The sequence below is a fragment of the Crinia signifera genome, chromosome 1 (assembly GCF_055691185.1).
Source record: "Crinia signifera chromosome 1, ASM5569118v1, whole genome shotgun sequence".
Lineage (NCBI taxonomy): Eukaryota > Metazoa > Chordata > Amphibia > Anura > Myobatrachidae > Crinia > Crinia signifera.
In genome coordinates, this window is record NC_139217.1 from 181,583,523 (window position 1) to 181,603,199 (window position 19,677).

Below are 19,677 nucleotides of genomic sequence, written 5' to 3' on the forward strand. Positions count from 1 at the left end.
AGGTGGCAAGCAGATGTTGCAATTTGGTGTATCAATTGTTTGGTTGTTTCTGAGTTGAACAGTGTGTATCTGGCTTGGGCAGTGTGAATATTGCGTCCAGCCAATTTATCCGTTTTAATTTTTAACTTGGAGTGGGTCATGTAACCTCTTTGAGTTGTTACTCCATATGTTGCAGGCTCACTTAGAGAACCTGCACGTATTACAAATAATCCCAACTATGGGGTATGTGCATATATGGTGTTGATATGTGGTATATAGCGTTGCTCCAATGAGGAACCTTTCAACGGAGTCAAAAACTCTGTTTATAATACTGATAAAATGTCACCTATTTCAAGTTATTAAACATACTGCCAAATGTAGAGATGGTAAGTTGGTTAGTAAGGGGGTTCAACACCACCGAATGCACATATGGGTACAGGTAATCTAGCTGTGACTGCCTATAAATAACCAGTGGTCACCTATCTTAGTAGCATGCATTTGGTGCCATGTAATGTATAGTTAGACAGGCACAGCTTATAGTGTGTTCGAGCCCTTACAAGGGATGCTGAGACGTCTCACTGTTGGAACACACAATCAAAATACATTTGTATGAAAAATAACAAAAAGTTCAATCAGCTGCCTGCGCACCACTATCCGGCACGCGCTTCGCAGATTAGCTTCCTCAGGGCCAACCAGACTGAGTGTCTGTTAAGGTTTAAATACCAGATTCAGTGTTTGATCCAATCAAAGTTGAGGTTTCCCAGGGGCGCGTCCGCATAGATTAAGAACAGGAAAATGTGGCTACAGTGACCATACGCTCACCAACACTGCACTATTTAGAAAGGTCTACAGTGTCTACGTAGACAATAAATATGTCAACATTCAATATGTTGACATTAACAAAAAGTTGCCACAAGCAAAAGGTCAACATGAGAAAAAGTGAAAAGCTAGAGACATGTTTTTTTTACGGTTTTCGGGTGTCAGTGTCTACACCTGTCAACATGTACCCCCAATTAGTGTTGCGCATATTCTCACATGACTCCCTTTTACACACCATGTTTTACCATTCTCAGTTGGAGTCCACGGGGATGTTAAAGTATGAAAATTGAACTTTTTTGTCATGTTTATGTCAATGTGAACCTATTCAATTGGATAACGATTGGAAAATGCTGCAATAGTTTAGGGAATAATGGTGTGAGCGATTTTTTTTTTTGTGTGGCCAGGGGGCGTGGAACAGGGGCAGGTAGTCGCACCCATGGTGGTTTCTATGAAAATGCTGGGCGTTCCCATGGTAATGACCCAGTGAAGTGGGCAGCTGACATCACCGGATGTTAGCTGCCCGCCATATTCCCCTCCAGAACACACACAAAGCTAAGACACCTGAGAGTCTTAAGGCCCCCATACATTAGGCCGACTTGTCCTAGGGACAAGTCGGACCCAATTTACCTGCGAGCCGCCCGGCAGCTCCCTGGGAGGCTCACATACAATTTGGCACTTGATGTGCCATTTTTTACATGGGATAAATCGCATGCGATTTATCCCATGTAAAAAAAAACCCGGGGAGCTGCAGGGCGGTGAGGAGTAGTGGGGGCGGGCAGCGGCAGTAGTGGGGGCGGGCAGCGGCGGCGGTGGTGGGGGCGGGCAGCGGCGGTGGGGGCGGGCGGCGGGTGCGGTGAGCGCTGCTGACCTGGCCGGGCAGTGTACTTACACATAGCAGCAGCGGGTACGGGACGCGTAGTGGCGGCTATTAGATTTTTAAAATACTTGTCAAATGACCGGCCGCTCTCTGATTGGCCGGAGAGCTCTCAGCCAATCAGAGAGCGGCCGGTCATTTGACAAGTATTTTAAAAATATAATAGCCGCCACTGCGCTGCCCGTCCCCGCTGCTGCTATGTGTAAGTACACTGCCCGGCCAGGTCAGTCAGCAGCACTCGCCGGCGCTCAGGGACCCGCTGCCCGCCCCACTGCTCCCCCGGTGTCTGCATGCATATGCCTGTCAGGTGGCAGGCATATGCATACAGGGAGGTCGGACGTGATCGTATGTACAGACCGTCCGACCTCCCTGATCCGGTCCGATGCGCACGGGACCGCGCATCGGATCGGATCAGATATCACACACCTACGATTTTGGGCCGATTTCACCCGATTATCGGCACAAAGTGCCGAAATCGGATGAAATCGTCCCAAAATCGCATAGTGTATGGGGGCCATTAGTTTTGCGTGTACCTTCCACATCATTCGATGGTCGTTGACCAATTAATGATTTGGGTTTGGCCCCGTAGGCTGCGGGATGTGGGAATGACATCAATCACAGACATATCAGTGATACACACCCAGTGATGCGCCCACAATACACAGTGTGTAGCCTGCTTAAGTCACTGAATCTGTATTCAAAATGGTATATTGTAACAACGGTAGCTTTTTTTCTAATACAAGTTCCATTGTGCTCCATATACAGACTCAGTCACACATAGTATACCAATGTCACGTATGAATTAGCAAAAAAGATGCCTCTATGCTAGAAGACCTGGGGGCTCACTCACGCCACTATATGAAAGTATTGCATACCACATTAATTAACAGAATCAGATCAGTTTTCAGCAAAAAAAAATGGTACTTGTTTCCTAGCAAGGCGCCCAGTTTGCTTACGTACGAAATTACGTTATAGTAGCATGCGATGCGATTTTCCTGTTCCCGCTCCCTGTCATTCCCGCCCCCTGTCAGATCCTCTCAGAAATCATTCTGAGGTGATATTGTGACAGGAGTAGAAGCATACCTCAGAGCTGCTGGTGATTTTTCGAAAGTTAATGAGATGGCTGCATCTATGACTATGTTTACGCTGCCTCAGACTGAGGAGAACGCTGTCGCCTTTTTTCAAGGACACAATCTCCTTACGGTTGCACAGAATTGCGCGAATGGCCATGTAATGCGCCTTTCTGTGAAGGAATGTATGTGGCGCTGCCATGTTAAAGCGTGCTTGCTGAAGTTGAGCCTCAGAGCGGCTCACTGGTTTCCAGGGTGCCGCTTATCGTTTGTCACCTTCGTGCACTTTATATATTCATGGGCCCAGGAGCTGACATCCATTGAGTACTGTCAGCAACAGCTGGACATTTCCAAAAAGACCGCTGTTGCTGGTGGCTTGTACGATGGACCTCATGGCGCAGCCACAGCACCGTATTGGCGGTCCAGGCCACATCGTGGAGGTCGATGAGAGCATGTTCATCAGGAGGAAAAGTAATGTCGGCCATATGTTCCCACAGCAGTGGGTTATTGTGGGAACTTGTAGGGAAACGGGACAGTGTTTCCTCACCATGGTGCCCAGACGCGATGCCAGCACTTTGATGGCGGCTATTACTGAGAATGTAGTGCCAGGCACCAGGATTTACAGTGACTGCTGGAGTGTATACAGCACTGAACAGCTGGAACTTGCAGGGTATCAGTATGCCCAAGTAAATCACAGGTTCAATTTTATAGACCCGTCCACAGGGGTGCATACCCAGAATGTGGAGAGAATGTGGGGCGCATGCAAATGGCGCAATAAGGGCCAAAGCGGTACAGCACGGCACATGCTCCATTCCTATCTCCAGGAGTTCATGTGGAGAAAGACATTGGGTGGGGATAACCCATTTAATCGAATCCTGGGAGCACTTACCCTCCTCCCTAAGGATAATTAAGTGATTTGTTACTAATTAATGTTTTACTGTGATTAATTGTTCATAATTAATGTTTAACTGTGATTCATTGTTCTTAATTAATGTTTCACTGTTTAAAATTGATTAATTGTTCCTATTCTCATTATCGTTATGCTTTTTCAATTATTTATGTAAATTTACAGTTCTTTTTTTTTTTTAATTATTCTTTATTAAAGTTTTGTTACTTTTTCTCCCAACAATAAAAAAGACTAACAATTGACATACATTACATACAATCGTGTACAGTTTTTATACTTAATGTCACAGTAGACACAGTGATGAATACAGTACATACATAAAGTGCCTAATAACAGTTGCATAGTCGATCGGAAGAGAAAAAAAACAAAAAAAAAACATTATGTTTGGTGGCAAAAGGCGAAGAGGTGCTCTAGCATGTCTATGCTCCAGGAAATCAGACTGAGAGTTCTAACCCCTGATTATTAAGCCCCCCCTTTTTTTTTTTTTTTTTCGTTCTCCCCTCCCCCTTCCCCCTCTTCTTTCCCCTCTCCTCACTCCCCTCTTGGGGGGTGGGAACAGGAAAAGCTCATGTACCCAAAGAGAAGGGAGAGAGAGAGAGGAAAAAGAAAGAAGAAAAAAATAAATAAAAATTATTTGCCCAACCGAGGTTGGCACAGGATAGTGTATTATCGTCCTTAGTAAACTCAAGTGCCCGTGTATACTAGTGAATAAACTGTGAGGCGCCTCAACTAATATACCTAGTGAACCAATTAATTTTAAGTTTATACTCCAGTCCCTCTCAGCGACCATTTTCTATGCACTACAATACGCCCTTGTTGAGACTTATTATTTTTTATAACCGTTACCCCGGTTCCCACCCATCCCTCCCTCCCTCCTATACCAATCCCTAACTACCCAACCAAGTGCACTTACTATCCAATTTCTATTAAGTTATGACACTGCAGGCCACCTCAGTGAATAGTAACAATAGAAGAAAACTACGTGTGTGTTTTAGGTGTAGGTATATACTATATGTCAATGTGAGGGTTGAAGAATTCAAATATTAAAGCACAAGCAAAAAAAAAAAAAAAGGGGGGGGGGGGGAAGGGGGAAGCCATTCAGTCCAGCCATGCTCCTCTCCCCATCTCTGAGGAAAAAGATCTGGCTCACCTGTGGTTGATATCACTATATTCCGAGTAATACCACGTCGCCCATATGTAGAAAAATCTATCAATTGAGTTCCTGGAGAGATACACATACTTCTGATGCGCCATATTGTAATTAACTGCCACAATCCAATCTTGCACAGTAGGTCCGCTTTTTGCCATCCAGCTCCGGGCGATAACAACTTTCGCAATTGCACATAGATTTATCAAGAGAGACTTAAATCCCGACTGGATACCACTAGGCCATACCCCGAGGAGTACCGATAGAGGAGATAAATTTTGAGCCGCAAGCCCTATAGCCACTAACACGTCGCCTACTCCTTCCCAATATGTCTGCAGCACTTTACATGACCATATAAGGTGCCAGAAGTCACAATCAGGCGACAAACACTTTGGACACTGGTAATTACCACCACGTGAGAATTTTTTCATCCTATTCGGAGTTAAGTATGCATGATATAATATGTTAAGTTGAATCCGCTGAATTCTTAGCGAGCTAGTCGCCAAGGATGGAGCAGCGAGCGCCACTTTCCAGCTGTCGTTAGTCAGTTCCGGCACCTTTGCTGACCATTTCTGTGCATACATGTCAAAGTCATCTTTCTGGGTAGTGGCCATAAGATATTTATAACACTTTGACAATATCTTATTTTTGCCCACTGTGCTCAGAAACTTCTTCACGGGAGATTCTGCCACTGTAATAGAGTGCTGCCTATGGAGTTGCAAAACTGCATTTCTCAACTGCAGATACCTATAGAACATGTTCTTTGCTAAGGTATATTCAAACTGTAGTTGAGAATATTGTCTCAATTCCCCGTCCTTGAAGACCTGACCAATAGAGTTAATTCCGTATTGTCCCCAAACTCTCCCCCCCTGGCTAAGATTTAAACTAGCGAGTCCGGGCATAGAGAAAAGGTATGTATCCGGGTCGAACCCGCAATATTCCAGCTTGCTATGGACCCATTTCCATATAAACCTCATTTGCTTAATATATGGAGGCAAGCCGCGATAGCCCTCTTGTTTTAATAACACCTGCAGGGGGGAGTGGCGGGGGTAAACAATGCCAGCAAAGTCCTCTAACTCCAGATAATATTCATTATCATTAAGCCAGTTTGAGAGCTGGGCTAGTTGGGCTGCGTAGTAATACATTTTTATATTGGGCATGGCGTAACCACCACGTTTCCTTTCTTTACACAGTACAAACTGCTTCACTCGCGGTACCTTATTCTTCCACACAAAGGAGAATAACACTTGGTTAATTTTACAAATGACGTTTTCATTGATAAGGATAGGAGAATTCATAAAAACATACAATAATTTAGGCAGGAGTATCATTTTTACCAGGTTGATACGCCCCAACATAGTTAACGGGAGCCTCTGCCAGTTTTTACACCTCTTTCTAAAGGACTCAATAATTGGATCTATGTTGTGGGTAACGAATTCCGCTGGGTTCGCGGTTACCATTATGCCCAAATACTTAAATTGTTTAACCACAGGAAGACAACGATTGTCATTTAATCTAACGTTGCAATTATCTGCAGTATTAGATAATAAGAGATGTGACTTATTGTAATTAATTGTCAAACCCGAAATTTCACCAAACACCTTCATGTTATCAATTACCATAGGTAGATAGCTGGCTTGATCCGTCATACCCACCAATAGATCATCGGCATAAAGTGAGACAATATTTTTGAGCGTCCCCTGTCGTCTGGCATCTGCCGCCAGAGTTGATCGAAGTTTACAAGCAATTGGCTCAATGGCAAGTGCAAATAATAAAGGCGACAGGGGGCACCCCTGCCGAGTACCACGAAAAAGTGGGATTGGGTCTGATAGATAGTTGTTGACTAAAACCCTTGCTGATGGGGTCTGGTATAATAGAAAGACCCAGTTGGCAAACCTTGGGCCTATCCCGAAGGCCTTAAGCACTTGTCTTAAATACGGCCACTCCACTGAATCAAATGCCTTGTTGGCATCGAATGAGGCTACCGCAGCACTCGCATGTCTTAGGTCCGCAGTCTGCAAAAACATATAGAGCCTCCGTAGATTGATACTAGTAGATTTCCCGCTCATAAATCCCACTTGATCTGGGTGTATGAGCTTGTCGATCACCGTATTCAATCTATTAACCAACATTTTCGCGAAGATTTTTGCGTCGGTTGTAATCAGGGAAATCGGCCGGTAAGAATCCGCGCTGCATGGGTCTTTCCCCTCTTTCAAGATAACTGTTATAATGGCCTCAGTCATTGAACTAGAGAAACAGCCCTCCATATCCATCGCTTGATAGAATTGCAACAGCTGTGGGGCCAAAACATCAACAAATTTCTTATACAGCTCGCTAGGAAGACCATCTACCCCGGGGGCTTTCCCAGTAGGGAGGGATTTTATTGCCGTGGTCACCTCTTCAAGCGTAATGGGTGCTTCCATGATTTCCCTGTCCTCATCAGTTAGAGTAGGGAGATCAATACTATTTAAGTACTCCTCAATGTGCCTGTCACCAAGAGTGGTTTTTGTACTATACACTTGAATAAAGTGCTCACGAAACCCAGCCGCGATGTCGGAGGCGGATATCGCCATATCGCCTGAACTTAGACATAGTTTCGGAACGATAGTTGCAGGTTTGTCTAGTTTAGACAAAAAGGCCAAATACTTGCCAGCCTTGTCAATGTTCATATAAAATCTGTGTGAATCAGTTAAGACCTTATGGGCCATCATTTTCTGCAAGTGTTCAACCCAAACCCGCTGGGCATCCAACCAATCTTTTTTAGTGCTGTCTGTACAATCAGTCAGAAATTTCTGCTCCTTAAGTGTCATATGGTTTTCTAACCCCACAGCTGTTTCACGGAGTTTCCGTTTGGCGTATGCAATCTTTTTAACGCAGAACCCACGGATATAAGCTTTTGAGGCCTCCCAAACTATAGATGGTTTGGCAGCTTAACGTTTACGCTAAAAAAACCGTCAACGAGTGATCTCATCTCCTCTCCATCACCGAGTTGGGGGAGCCATGATGGATGAAGCCTCCATAATTTTATACCGGTGTTGCCAACTGAGTCTATCTGCATCCAGACTGGTGAGTGGTCTGATATTCCCCGGGGCAGATATTCTACCGTTAACACTTTAGAGAGCAAATTTTGAGAGACAAATATATTATCAATTCGAGAAAATGAGTTGTGTGGGGGCGAGTAAAATGAGTATTGTTTTATATTCGGGTATCGCTCGCGCCAGACATCCCACCAGCCATAGTCGGAAATAAACTGAGCCAGTTTTGTTTTTTTATCCGAGCAAACCCCTCTACTACTCCACCTGTCTATGGCAGCATTCATTACAGCATTAAAGTCGCCTAGGCAGACTGTATAGCAATCCGGACGGGCTGCAACAAAGTTGACTGCCTTCCTTAATATCTCTAAGGTAAATGGAGGAGGGATATAGACAGCCAAGATACAATAGCGACTGGATTCTATCAGCCCGTCCAAAAAGACATACCTTCCGCCCCGGTCGACTTCAGACGCTAATAGCTCAAAATGGGTGTTTTTCTTAATTATAATGGTAACTCCACGGGCTGAAGATGAAAACTGTGAGTGAAACACTCTCCCAACCCAAGGTCGCTGTATGGATGACACTTTGTCACCGAAAAGATGCGTCTCTAAGAGACAAACAACATCGGCAGGTACTGACCGACAATGTTTAAGCACCAACGAGCGTTTTATCTTCTCATTAAGACCTCGCACATTCCAAGTCATGAACACTACCATAACCACATTACTCTAAATCTGGACGATTGAATTTGGTGATCATAAAATTTATGCCACCCCCTAACTAGTGACAAAAAGGTCAGGATCCACCCCTGGTTTACTATGCCATCAAGCACACTAGGGTATACACCCACCGAGGCTACTGTGTATTGTCTATAATATTGTTTCCGTACACGTTGACATACAACAAATAACACACACCCATCCCTCCCCCACCCTGTATCACCTACCCCATTAGGCATACCTCTAGTAACCCCACCCGCCCACCTGAGAAGAAAATAACAAAGAAAGAAAAGGCAGGAGAAGTCCTGCAGATACCTCAAAACCATCCCACAGGGGCTAAACAATCAGAGACCACTCAAGGCATGGGTGGCTCTCCAGCGCCGTTTCGTCAGCATATCTCTAAATATATTTATCCTAGAACCCCCCCCCCCCCCCCCTGTTCCCACCCATTATCCTGCACATTTGAAAAGGAAACAAAAAAAAAAAAAAAAAAAAAAAAAAAAAACCCCTATCCATGATCCAATACTCCACGTAATTCTGAACCCTAATACTAGGAAATATGCAAGACAATATAATATACAATCAAACACGATGTACAAAGATTTATATCCCACAGGTGATGACTCCAGAGGGGAGGAGAAGAAGAAAGGGGAAAAAAAAAAAAAAAAAAAATTAAACAACAACAAGTATATAGGTCAGGATAATCAAAAATAATTCAGACTTCAAGTTAATCCTGTGCCAGTTGCCTTCTAGCAGGATGGACTTTGTCCAGCCAGGCCGCTACTTCATTTGGGGCAGAGAAAAATTTGGCCTCGTCCTCAATTATAACACGGAATTTGGCAGGATAAATCATCGAATATTTAAAGTTCAATTCACGCAATCTGGCTTTAACCTCACGAAAACGGGCTCGGTCCTTCTGAACCTCGTATGGTAAGTCGGGAAATACAGAAACTTTCTTGCCATCATATTTGAGGTCCCCCATACCCCTAGCAAGCCTCAGAATAGTATCACGATCCTTAGAGAGTAATATTCTTGCTATTAAAGTACGGGGGGGAGCACCCGGGATTGGGGCTCTAGCTGGAACCCGGTGGGCCCTTTCAACAGAGAAATGGGGAGAAAAGGCCTTACTACCAAACGTTTGCCTAAGCCAGTCCTCAATAAATTTCTCAGGCAGGTTGCCCTCAGCACGCTCCTCAAGGCCTACAAATCGCACATTGTTCCGGCGTGATCTGCCTTCCATGTCCGTAATTTTATTGCGCAGATCTTGCATCTTATCTGTGAGTGACTTAATCTGAGCCTGCATAGGGGTAATACAATCTTCAATTCCAGAGATCCTCGACTCGGTCTCAGTCACTCTGTCACGCACTTTCTGCATATCATCCCGGATTGGTGTGATATCGGACTGGATCTTGTTGATCTGGACCATCAATCGGGTCTCCGATGCATTAATTGCCTCAAGTAGCTGTACCAGGGTGACCTCATTTTGTTGGGGGGAGTTACTACTCTTGGTAGGGGTACACTGCGGAGTAGAATCACGTGAGGCTGGCGGGCCTTGTGGCTGCGTACGGGCGAATTTCTCCAGCCGCGAGGCTGCAGCACTCTGTGTAGATTTGCCCATACCTCAAAGAGTGCACAAAGATGGCAAGTTTGTAGAATGGAGGCTCTGGGCAAAGAAAAAGTCCTGCTTTTAAATCTACTGGGTACACAATCTTCACCACACACACCTAAATTCAGTGCTTTGCAAACTTGTATAGGTCCACCAATAATATTTTAGGCTCTGTGGCATCCACAAGACAATCTGCACTAGTTTGCCCCGCACAACTCTGTCTCGGAGTAATAAACAGGATTACCATTCCAGCCAGGAACCAGTCCAATAATAAGTGTGTGTGGACTTACCCAGTTGTTTGGCAAGGAAGGCACCACAGGTAGGGTTAACCAGGATTTTTCACACGCAGGACGGTATGTGCAGCATTCCACCGCAGGGAGATATAACACCGGGTTCAGCAGGCTCTGTAGGGGGGCGTCCGTGGAGACAGACGGGCTCACAGCCTTTTGCAGCAGCCGGGCACCGTCCGCGCACTGTCTGGGCTTACAGCACCCCAGTTCACCGCTCGCGGCGTCCCAGTCTCCCCCACGCGCTGGCGGGAGTATGGCGTCCCAGGACTCGCTGCACGCGGCAGCCGGATGGACGTCAACACCAGGCGCCGGGGTCACTCTACAGGGCAGCCGCACAGCGGCACGGGCAATGCAGGAGCGCCGCGTACCGGACCCAGTGCTCCTACAGGCAGACTGCACACTGCCGAGAGAGGAAGCGGCGTCTGGCCGGGCAGGTAACAGGCTCGGTGGGGAAAATTCAGGGGGAGCGGGCTAGCAGGGCATTCTGGCGCTGGAGAGCACACAACCTCCCCTCACTCACACGCCGCCGTGGCCCCGCCCCTCAGCAAAAAAAAATTTACAGTTCTTAGTGTCATTACTGTGTCAGCTGTATGATTTTGCAAGTGTGAATGTGTTCCTAACACCACCACTATCCACGCCAGTGGCGAGCGGCGGCGGAACGCGTCCTCCGACCTTTTCATACCCCACTATCCACGTCGGCGTGGAGTTGATTTTATAAAGTGTGGCGAGTGGACGCGGATTACTTTACATGTATTCCGCGTCCCCTCGCGGGGCTCGCTGCGCACACCACGCTTCGGGCTCGGTGGCTTGCTGCGCTTGCCACACTTTATAAAATCAACTCAATGCTGACGTGGATAGTGGGGGTATGAAAAGGTCGGCGGACGCATTCCGCCGCCGCTCGCCACACTTCGGGGTGGCGTTGATACAGAAGGTGATGCTAAACAATGGCATATGTGCTTTCAATTGTAAGCACCCATCACTTGTCATACTAAGCACACATCACATCTCATCCCATCACATCTCATAGTAAGCACCCATCACATCTCATCCCATCACATCTCATAGTAAGCACCCATCACATCTCATCGCATGGGTGCTTCTACTATTAAATATCGCATCGCACCTTGTCTATGGTGCCCTGCAATCCCATGCGATATTTCATTGTATAAGCACTCCTGTGCACTTCATATGGACATCACATCACACAGCACTATACACGCTTTGCAATGCAATTTCACTACTGAGAATAGCCCAGTACGCTAAATGCATACTGGGTGCCCTGCCAGGAAACAAGTACCAAAAAATTTATAAAAAACCCCAATACTGGCAGAGTTGCATGAACCTTGGCTGCTCACTCAAACCAGGCATCTTTCACATCTGTATGTGCATCTTGTATGGCCACAGTGCACCCATCTTCTAATGGGTGCTTCCACACTAGAAGGTCTGATCGATTTCCCAATAAAGTGTGGAGAGGTGGATGAGATGCCCATAGCAACCAATCAGTGTATAGCTATCATTTATCAAGTCCAGTGATCGGTAAAAGCTGATTGGTTGCTATTCACAGCTTGTCCACTTCACTCTTTAGAAGGTGTAATGCATTACTCTGGTACTAGGCACAGTGTGCTTCCATGTCCTCCAGTCAAATGATCTTAATACAAAGATGTGTAGGAGTTATTTGTAGAAAGAATAGGTAGCCAGACCATCTGTTTTATATGTATACATTTATGGAATTATGTAAAAGTCTAAATTCCAGTATCTGATTTTCAGGACAATCCCAGATCTGTAACTAGAAGTGTAAAAAGGTCATGGCTCTGTGGGTGGCACCATTGCTGCCCCACAGCCAGTACCAGTCAGTACTCTATATTGGCGCTGTGATGTATGCAGTGTGTCTGGCTCCTCACAACTCCAGATCCTGGGGCCAAATGTAAATAAAGAGTGATAAATAGAGACAGGATTATATGCAACAAAAAAAGTTTGAAAAATACTTAAAATATGCATGAAAAGTGTTAAAATATGCTATATTAAATAATTTAAAAAGTAATTTTTAACTTATTTATTTAAAAATCAGCATACAATTAGTTGCAAATAAACCTCAAAAATAGGCCCACGGCATCTGCAGATGTCAGTATGCTGGCTGCTACAGCATACTGCAGCGTCCAAAGCTCTTGCATCAACTGCACGGACCCTCATCTCCAGTGCCGATGGATCAAATGTCAGCATAGCGTGTGAGGGCGGTGCAGTGGATGGCTTCCTCCCTGCGATGCATACTCACTGTGAAACAGCATTTTCTCCATGTCGCATGATGTCACAACCGTTCTAACCGCCTCCTCTGCTGCAGAAGTCTGTCTCTTGGTGTAAAGTCCCAGGCCATCAGGACCTTCGTAATGGCATCCGCCTTCACTGACTTTTATCAACATGGATTGGCAGCCTAGAGCAGTGTCAGACATAGCGTACATCCAAGGTTCCCCACACTGCGCACATATTGCCCCGGCCTGCACACTCTACCACTACCTGGCCAGCAGCAGCAGGGCAAAGCAGTGCTGTCACTCGCGGGTGGGAAGGGGGCTGGGCCTAAAATATGCACCATCACTAGATTTTAGGTAAAATATGCAATAACCAGTGAGAATGGGCAAAATATGCAAATGCATATAATCCTGTCTCTACTGATCACTAACACCTAACCCAGGGTTAGCCAACGCCAGTCTTCGAGAGCTACCAACAGTTAATGTTTTCCAGGTCTCCTCACAGAATCACAAATGAAATAATTAGGGGATGCAGTTAAAATCCCGGCGGTCGGGATCCCGGCGTTCAGAATCCCGACGCCGAAATCCCAACCGCCGAAATCCCGACACTTTCTCCCTCCTGGGGTGTCCACTACACCCCTGGAGGGAGAATAAATTAGTGTGCCGAGCGCAGCGAGGCACCGGGCCCGCAAGGGGGGGACGATCCACGTCCCCCCCTTGTCGGGATTTCGGCGGTCGGGATTCCGGCGTCGGGATTTTGAACGCCGGGATCCCGACTGCCGGGATTTCATACTGCTTTCATAATTAGCTCCACCTGTGGATCTTATAAAATGTGACAGTCAGTAATGAGTGCACCTGTGTATCTGTGAGGGGAGCTAGAAACCATGAACTGTTGGTAGCTCTCGAGGACTGGAGTTAGCTACCCCCTGACCTAACCAATCCAACTGGGACACTATAAATGATTTTGCAATTGTTATCCTGTAGTTGTATTTATCTTCTGAGTTAAAGCTTATAGAACATATATTACTAGAGACAGGATTATATGCATTTGCATATGCATTTGTAGATTTTGCCCATTCTCACTGGTTATAGCATATTTTACCTAAAATGTAGTGATGGTGCATATTTTAGACCCCGCCTCCATTCCACCCGCGAGTCACAGCACTGCTTTGCCCTGTTGCTGCTGGCCAGGTAGTGGTAGAGTGTGCAGGCCGGGGCAATATGTGCACAGTGTGGGGAACAGTCTGAAACTGCTCTAGACTGCCAATCCATGTTGATAAAAGTCAGTGAGGGCGGATGCCATTACGAAGCTCCTGAACCTTTGCCTGCCCCTGGCCTGGGACTTTACACCAAGACACAGACTTCTGCAGCAGAGGAGGCAACCAGAAGGGTTGTGACATCATGCGACGTGGAGAAAATGCTGTGAGTATGCATCGCAGGGAGGAAGCCTTCCACTGCGCCGCCCTCACACGCTACAGTATGCTGACATTTGATCCATCAGCACTGGAGATGAGGGTCCGTGCAGTTGATGCAAGAGCTTTGGAAGCTGCAGTATGCTGTAGCAGCCAGCATACTGACATCTGCAGATGCCGTGGGCCTATTTTTGAGGTTTATTTGCAACTAATTGTATGCTGATTTTTAAATAAATAAGTTAAAAATTACTTTTTAAATTATTTAATATAGCATATTTTAAGTATTTTTCATGCATATTTTAAGTATTTTTCATGCATATTTCAAACTTTTTTTGTTGCATATAATCCTGTCTCTAGTGATCTGTGTCATCACAATGTGTTCTGATCCTGTGTGATAGCCATGTTTTATTGGTGCTGTGTAGTGTGCAGATTGTGTAATAATCATTTCTAGTGTCCAGCATGTAAGACGTCTTTAGAGTTTTATGTTTAGAGTATATGTAGTACGATCCTGTCCACTGGTCATAGGCACACAGTATTAGATAAAGTACGTGTATTACAGTCATGTTTGGTGGTCAGATCATGGTACTCTAGGTGGGTTTATTGACTGGAAAGTATGCGGTCATTAAGTGTCTGGGTCGACTACTTTTGGTCAACAGGCAGTAGGTCGACACATGCAAAAGGTCAACATGAGTTTTTCATGGTTTTTTTAAAGGCTTATTCATACTTTACATCCCAGTGGATGTGGAGTGTGCCGAGCATAGCGAGACACCATGCCCGAAACATGGCAAGTGGACACCGTACACTTATACAATGCCAATGTAGACCTTCGTCTACATAGACATCCCCCAAGAACGCATGTCAACCTTTTGCTTGTTGACGTTTTCCTTGTGTTGTCCTTTTGACCATGTCAACTTAATCCACGTCGACCTTTTTTAAATATGTGTCGCCCTACTGACTATCTACCAATAGTGGTCGAACTAATGACTGTTGACCTAACACTTTTCGATCCATACCCGTGTAGGAGTATACCTGCATTCTTCAGCACTGATCATTGTGTGACTTTACATTTATTTTATTACTAAAGTAGTCATTAAACTCAATGTAAATCGCTACCTGCCACACATGCACACACTCCAGGAACTCCTCGCCGGCTTCCATAAGTAGCTCGTGAGGAGATCATGTTGGCATTAAGGGGTTTGCTGGGGAGCAGTAATGAGCCCTGTACTGATAGATGTGTGCTGCAGAAGCGCTGTGATTAGCAGCAATACAGATGTTTTCGTTTGCGCATCTCTTAATAAGTTCCTCCCTTAAAGTCTGTAGATTTAGGTGAAAAACCTGAAGGTTACTGGCTAGGTAACAAATCTTCCATACAGACCAGTAGATTAAATTGCTGCTGCATTTATCAGGGAGATCTGAGCATCAGAAAGTAAATGATCCTGCTGTGCTTTGTAATTGTAACTTATTTTTCTGTAACACACGCCACAGTATATTTAACTTAATTGTCATTTTTTTGTCTGTATGGTAAAGAAATCTTGGTACTTATGTAGTATCTGGGCTGCCGATTTCTAAATCGGGTCGGATCGGGAGATCGCATCGCATCGCATGCGACCATGCGATTCGATGCGATGCGATGCGATGACCCGATTTTTCCATAGGAATCAATGTTAAAATGGACTGAGTCCATTTTAACATGGAATTCAATGGGAAAAATGGGTCCTTTTCATACCCCTACTATCCAAGTGGGCATGGAGTTGGATATAAACCTGTGGCGAGCGTAGCGAGCCACCGAGCCCGAAGCGTGGCGAGCGAAGCGAGCCCCGCGAGGGGACGAATACCGTCCCCTCGCGGGGCTCGCTTCGCTCGCCACGCTTCGGGCTCGGTGGCTCGCTACGCTCGCCACAGGTTTATATCCAACTCCATGCCCACTTGGATAGTAGGGGTATGAAAAGGACCCATTTTTCCATAGGAATCATTTTAACATTGATTCCTATGGAAAAATCGGGTCATCGCATCCGATATCGGATGCGATGCGATGCGATATCGCATCGCATCGCATCTGATTGTATGCCTTAACTTAAGGCATACAATCAAAAAATCGGCAGCCCAGATACTACATAAGTACCGAAATCTTAATAGAATGATTTATATGGAGTCAGGCAAGCTTTGGGGGATTATTGTGGTGCATCTGATCTACAAATATTATTTAACATTTTTTGAACTAAGGGGGGTATTTATCAAAGATACAATTGTGAGAGATAAAGTACCAAACAATAAGCTCTTGTCATTTTTTAAACACAGCCTCTAAAATGTAAAGCAGAAGCTAAGGGGGAAATTTACTAAAGGAAATTTAAAAAAAAAATAGGTGTATTTGTATCCAGAAATACACTTATTTTTGACATTTACTATCCTGAAAACACGGCAATTCGTTTTCGTATTGATGTGCTATCAATATGAATACAAATTGTTGTATTTTCGGAATAGTAAATGTCAAAAATAAGTGTATTTCTGGATACAAATACACCAATTTTTTACAAATTTCCTTTAGTAAATTCCCCCCTAAATGGCTGTTATGCTGCCCATACACTTGTAAGATTGAGCATGCAATCATTCGATTTCGATCACATCTGTTCGACAAATCAAATGATTGTATGCACATTTTGTGTACCATGAAAAAGAGAAAAGGTGGAGCGCTAAAAATTGGATCAATATATGGTATTCAAAGAATATATACGTGGTTTTATTTGCTTAATAATATGTGGATATAAAGCCACTTGATAGGTATAAAATATTTTACACAATGATAATACATATAGACATATTTGAGCAAAATACAAAAAAGATTTAAAAATAAAAATCAATATATGGAATAATATAAAAGTACATATAATAAAATGCAAGAATATGGGTTATACTTATGGCATGGATTCCCTTGGTAGTGTCCTTTTATGGAGGTGCTTTTGGATGCTGGATTTTAACGTCCTAAGGCTAGATTGTGGTGGGGTCCATAAACCTTGCCGGATGAAGGAGCGCTGGAGGAAGATGGTAAACCCGATGGATTGTGGGTGTCCTCAACAATATATTATGCGCCTTTGTAATCCTCATTGTGCAGGTGGTGGTGTCCCAAGTTTAGAATATGAAGGAATTTTTGCCCAGTGGACGATCCAGGTATAAAACAAGCTAATACTCCAAGACAGGGTATCCAATTGCAGCCAGTAAACCCGGTAAAATCAGCAGGTGCTCTCCCTGACATGTTTTGCTGTCCTCTGACAGCTTTTTCAAAGGTAATTTTGTGTACCATGCGATGCACGGGCACGCCGGTCCAATCTCGCATCTCATGATTTTATGTTCTGCACATAAGATTTATCGAATTGTCCGTGCGGGCGAATGCAGTTTTGTGCGCATTCGATTTTTCTAATTGCAATGTTCGATTCCTGAAGATTTCTGCTCACTTCCCGGCCACTCCTCTTCCACCCACTGTGCGATAATCTGGTGTGTTTTTTACAGCATTCGATCATGTGAGCACGACCAATTTTTATATTGCACGGGGCATTCGATAAATCGCATGATTGTATACACAACTGTACGCCCCCAAAAAAGCATTTTCAATGTGATTTATCAAAAGGTGAGCTTCGGGAAAAATTGAACCCAATATCGCGTCAAATGCAATCGCACAAGTGTATGGGTAGCATTAGTTTATCTCTCACAACTTTATCTTTCTCCGAGCTTTGATAAATATGACCCTAAAACTTTCAGGTACATTGCAATGGAATACATATGGATGACTAGTGATCAGATTACTGATGTCGGCATCCCGAAGCAGGGAACCCCCGACAGGGGTGAGTTTCGTATACTAACCTACCCCTTGTCCTCTCCTAACCCTCCCTTACCACAGCCTAATCTGAATCCCCCCCCCTCCCACCACAGCCTAACCCAGTACGTCTGTACCTAACCCCCGCACCCCCACCAGCATTACTCTAACCCACCCTCCATACTTACAATCGGGATGCTGGCAAATGGGATTCTGATGTTGGCATCCTTATGGATGTCTTCTGGCTGCTAGCCTCATCCCAAAGCAATAGATAGGCAGTAGTGCACCAAGTAGCAGTAGAAGGCACTTTTTTGGCAGTTCTTTCTTTGGCAGGAGATCTTGGAGCATTGTAAAGTAATGCCCCTCTGTTTGTCCCTCTTTCAGCCACATGAAGATTTTGCACCTTGCCTATGAAGTCCTTCAGGGATTACAACACATGAACTGTCGCCGCATGGTGCACCGGGCGCTTGCTCCTCATAATGTCCTGCTGGATGGAGAAGTAAGAATCCATGTAATCTCTATGTAAATCCGAGGGCGGTTCATTTGGTCGACCACTGCAGGTTGACAGGCCTTAGGTCGACACATGAAAAAGTCGACATGGCTTAAGGTCAACCGGGTCATTAGGTCGACACAAGCATTAGGTTGACATTGGGAAGGTCGACTGTCAAACTGTCGGCATGGGCTTTTCATGTTTTTGTGTCCTGAATGTCGACAAAGACGCGGTGCACTTTTCCGGTGTCCATGTGAACTCTGTCGACATTCGGGACAAAAACCGTGAAAACCCATGTTGACCTTTACTGTCGACCTAATGCTTATGTGTACATAATGCTTGTGTCTACCTAATGACCATGTTGGCCAAGTAGGTTAATCTAGAACCATGGTAGTAGAGCTGCTTGTAACTTGTTAGAATAACTTTAAGGTCGATCCCACTCTTGTACCTCTGATGTTACTGGAGAGAGTGAGTAGTGGGAATCCTTTTTCATGTTTTTAATTAGGTGGGCAATGAAAAGCATCAGCCTGTAGAACGCCTCCACAGACATACACCAGCCTCATGTATTCTTACTTATGTCGCAGATACAGTAGTAGGGAGATCGGTGTAACTGGACTCATCACTGGTTTTCTGCTTAGTTTCCTTTTAACCTATTGAAGGGAAAATAAAGTTAATGCAAAAAACGGATAACAAGAAAAGAAGGCAGCCCCAGCCCACACAGATATACTTCTATCATTTGGTTTTGTATTTTGTTTTAGAACATCTATGGCATCTCACATGTACATAGTCAGGCTTTCTTCCACAAAGTGCAGGGTTGTATATGTGTACAGTATTAAGGGCACTTCTCATTATTGTTAAGAGTACTGTATATGTAAATACTTGTATGCATTTGTTTTTGTATTTTAGGGTCATGTTAAAATGGCTAAGTTTGGCCTTTATAACATAACAGATCATGGAGCCGATGTTGATTTCCCAATAGGGTAAGAAGAACAAGTCTTGTTTGTGTTTTTATATAACTGACCACTAGATGGCAGAACAGTCAAAGAGATTATTGTAGAAATGACAGGTGTAAAAAAAAACAGAAAATTCATTAGATTGTGTCATGTGGTTCCTTATACCTGCTAAATTTTGGTTTGTGATATCATTTTTTTTTTAAATGATGTATGTAGTAAACATAGGGAAAAATCATCCCTATGCCGTGAACATAGGGACAGATATGGAGAGATTGTGAAAAGAGATTGTGAACATGGCACCTAGAAGCGTGGGTGTGTACTGCTACAT

At 44.6% G+C, this 19,677-nt stretch overlaps 1 protein-coding gene across 1 annotated transcript in view; it reads left to right on the forward strand.

Moving 5' to 3' along the window:
• The window catches only part of TBCK (TBC1 domain containing kinase), a 308,853-nt gene that overhangs the window by 70,414 nt on the left and 218,762 nt on the right, over positions 1 to 19,677 (forward strand). The window contains exons 4-5 of the mRNA XM_083178707.1: positions 18,291 to 18,405; positions 19,303 to 19,376. Coding sequence (XP_083034833.1) covers positions 18,291 to 18,405; positions 19,303 to 19,376 — 189 coding nt within the window. The remainder of the gene's footprint in view (positions 1 to 18,290; positions 18,406 to 19,302; positions 19,377 to 19,677) is intronic.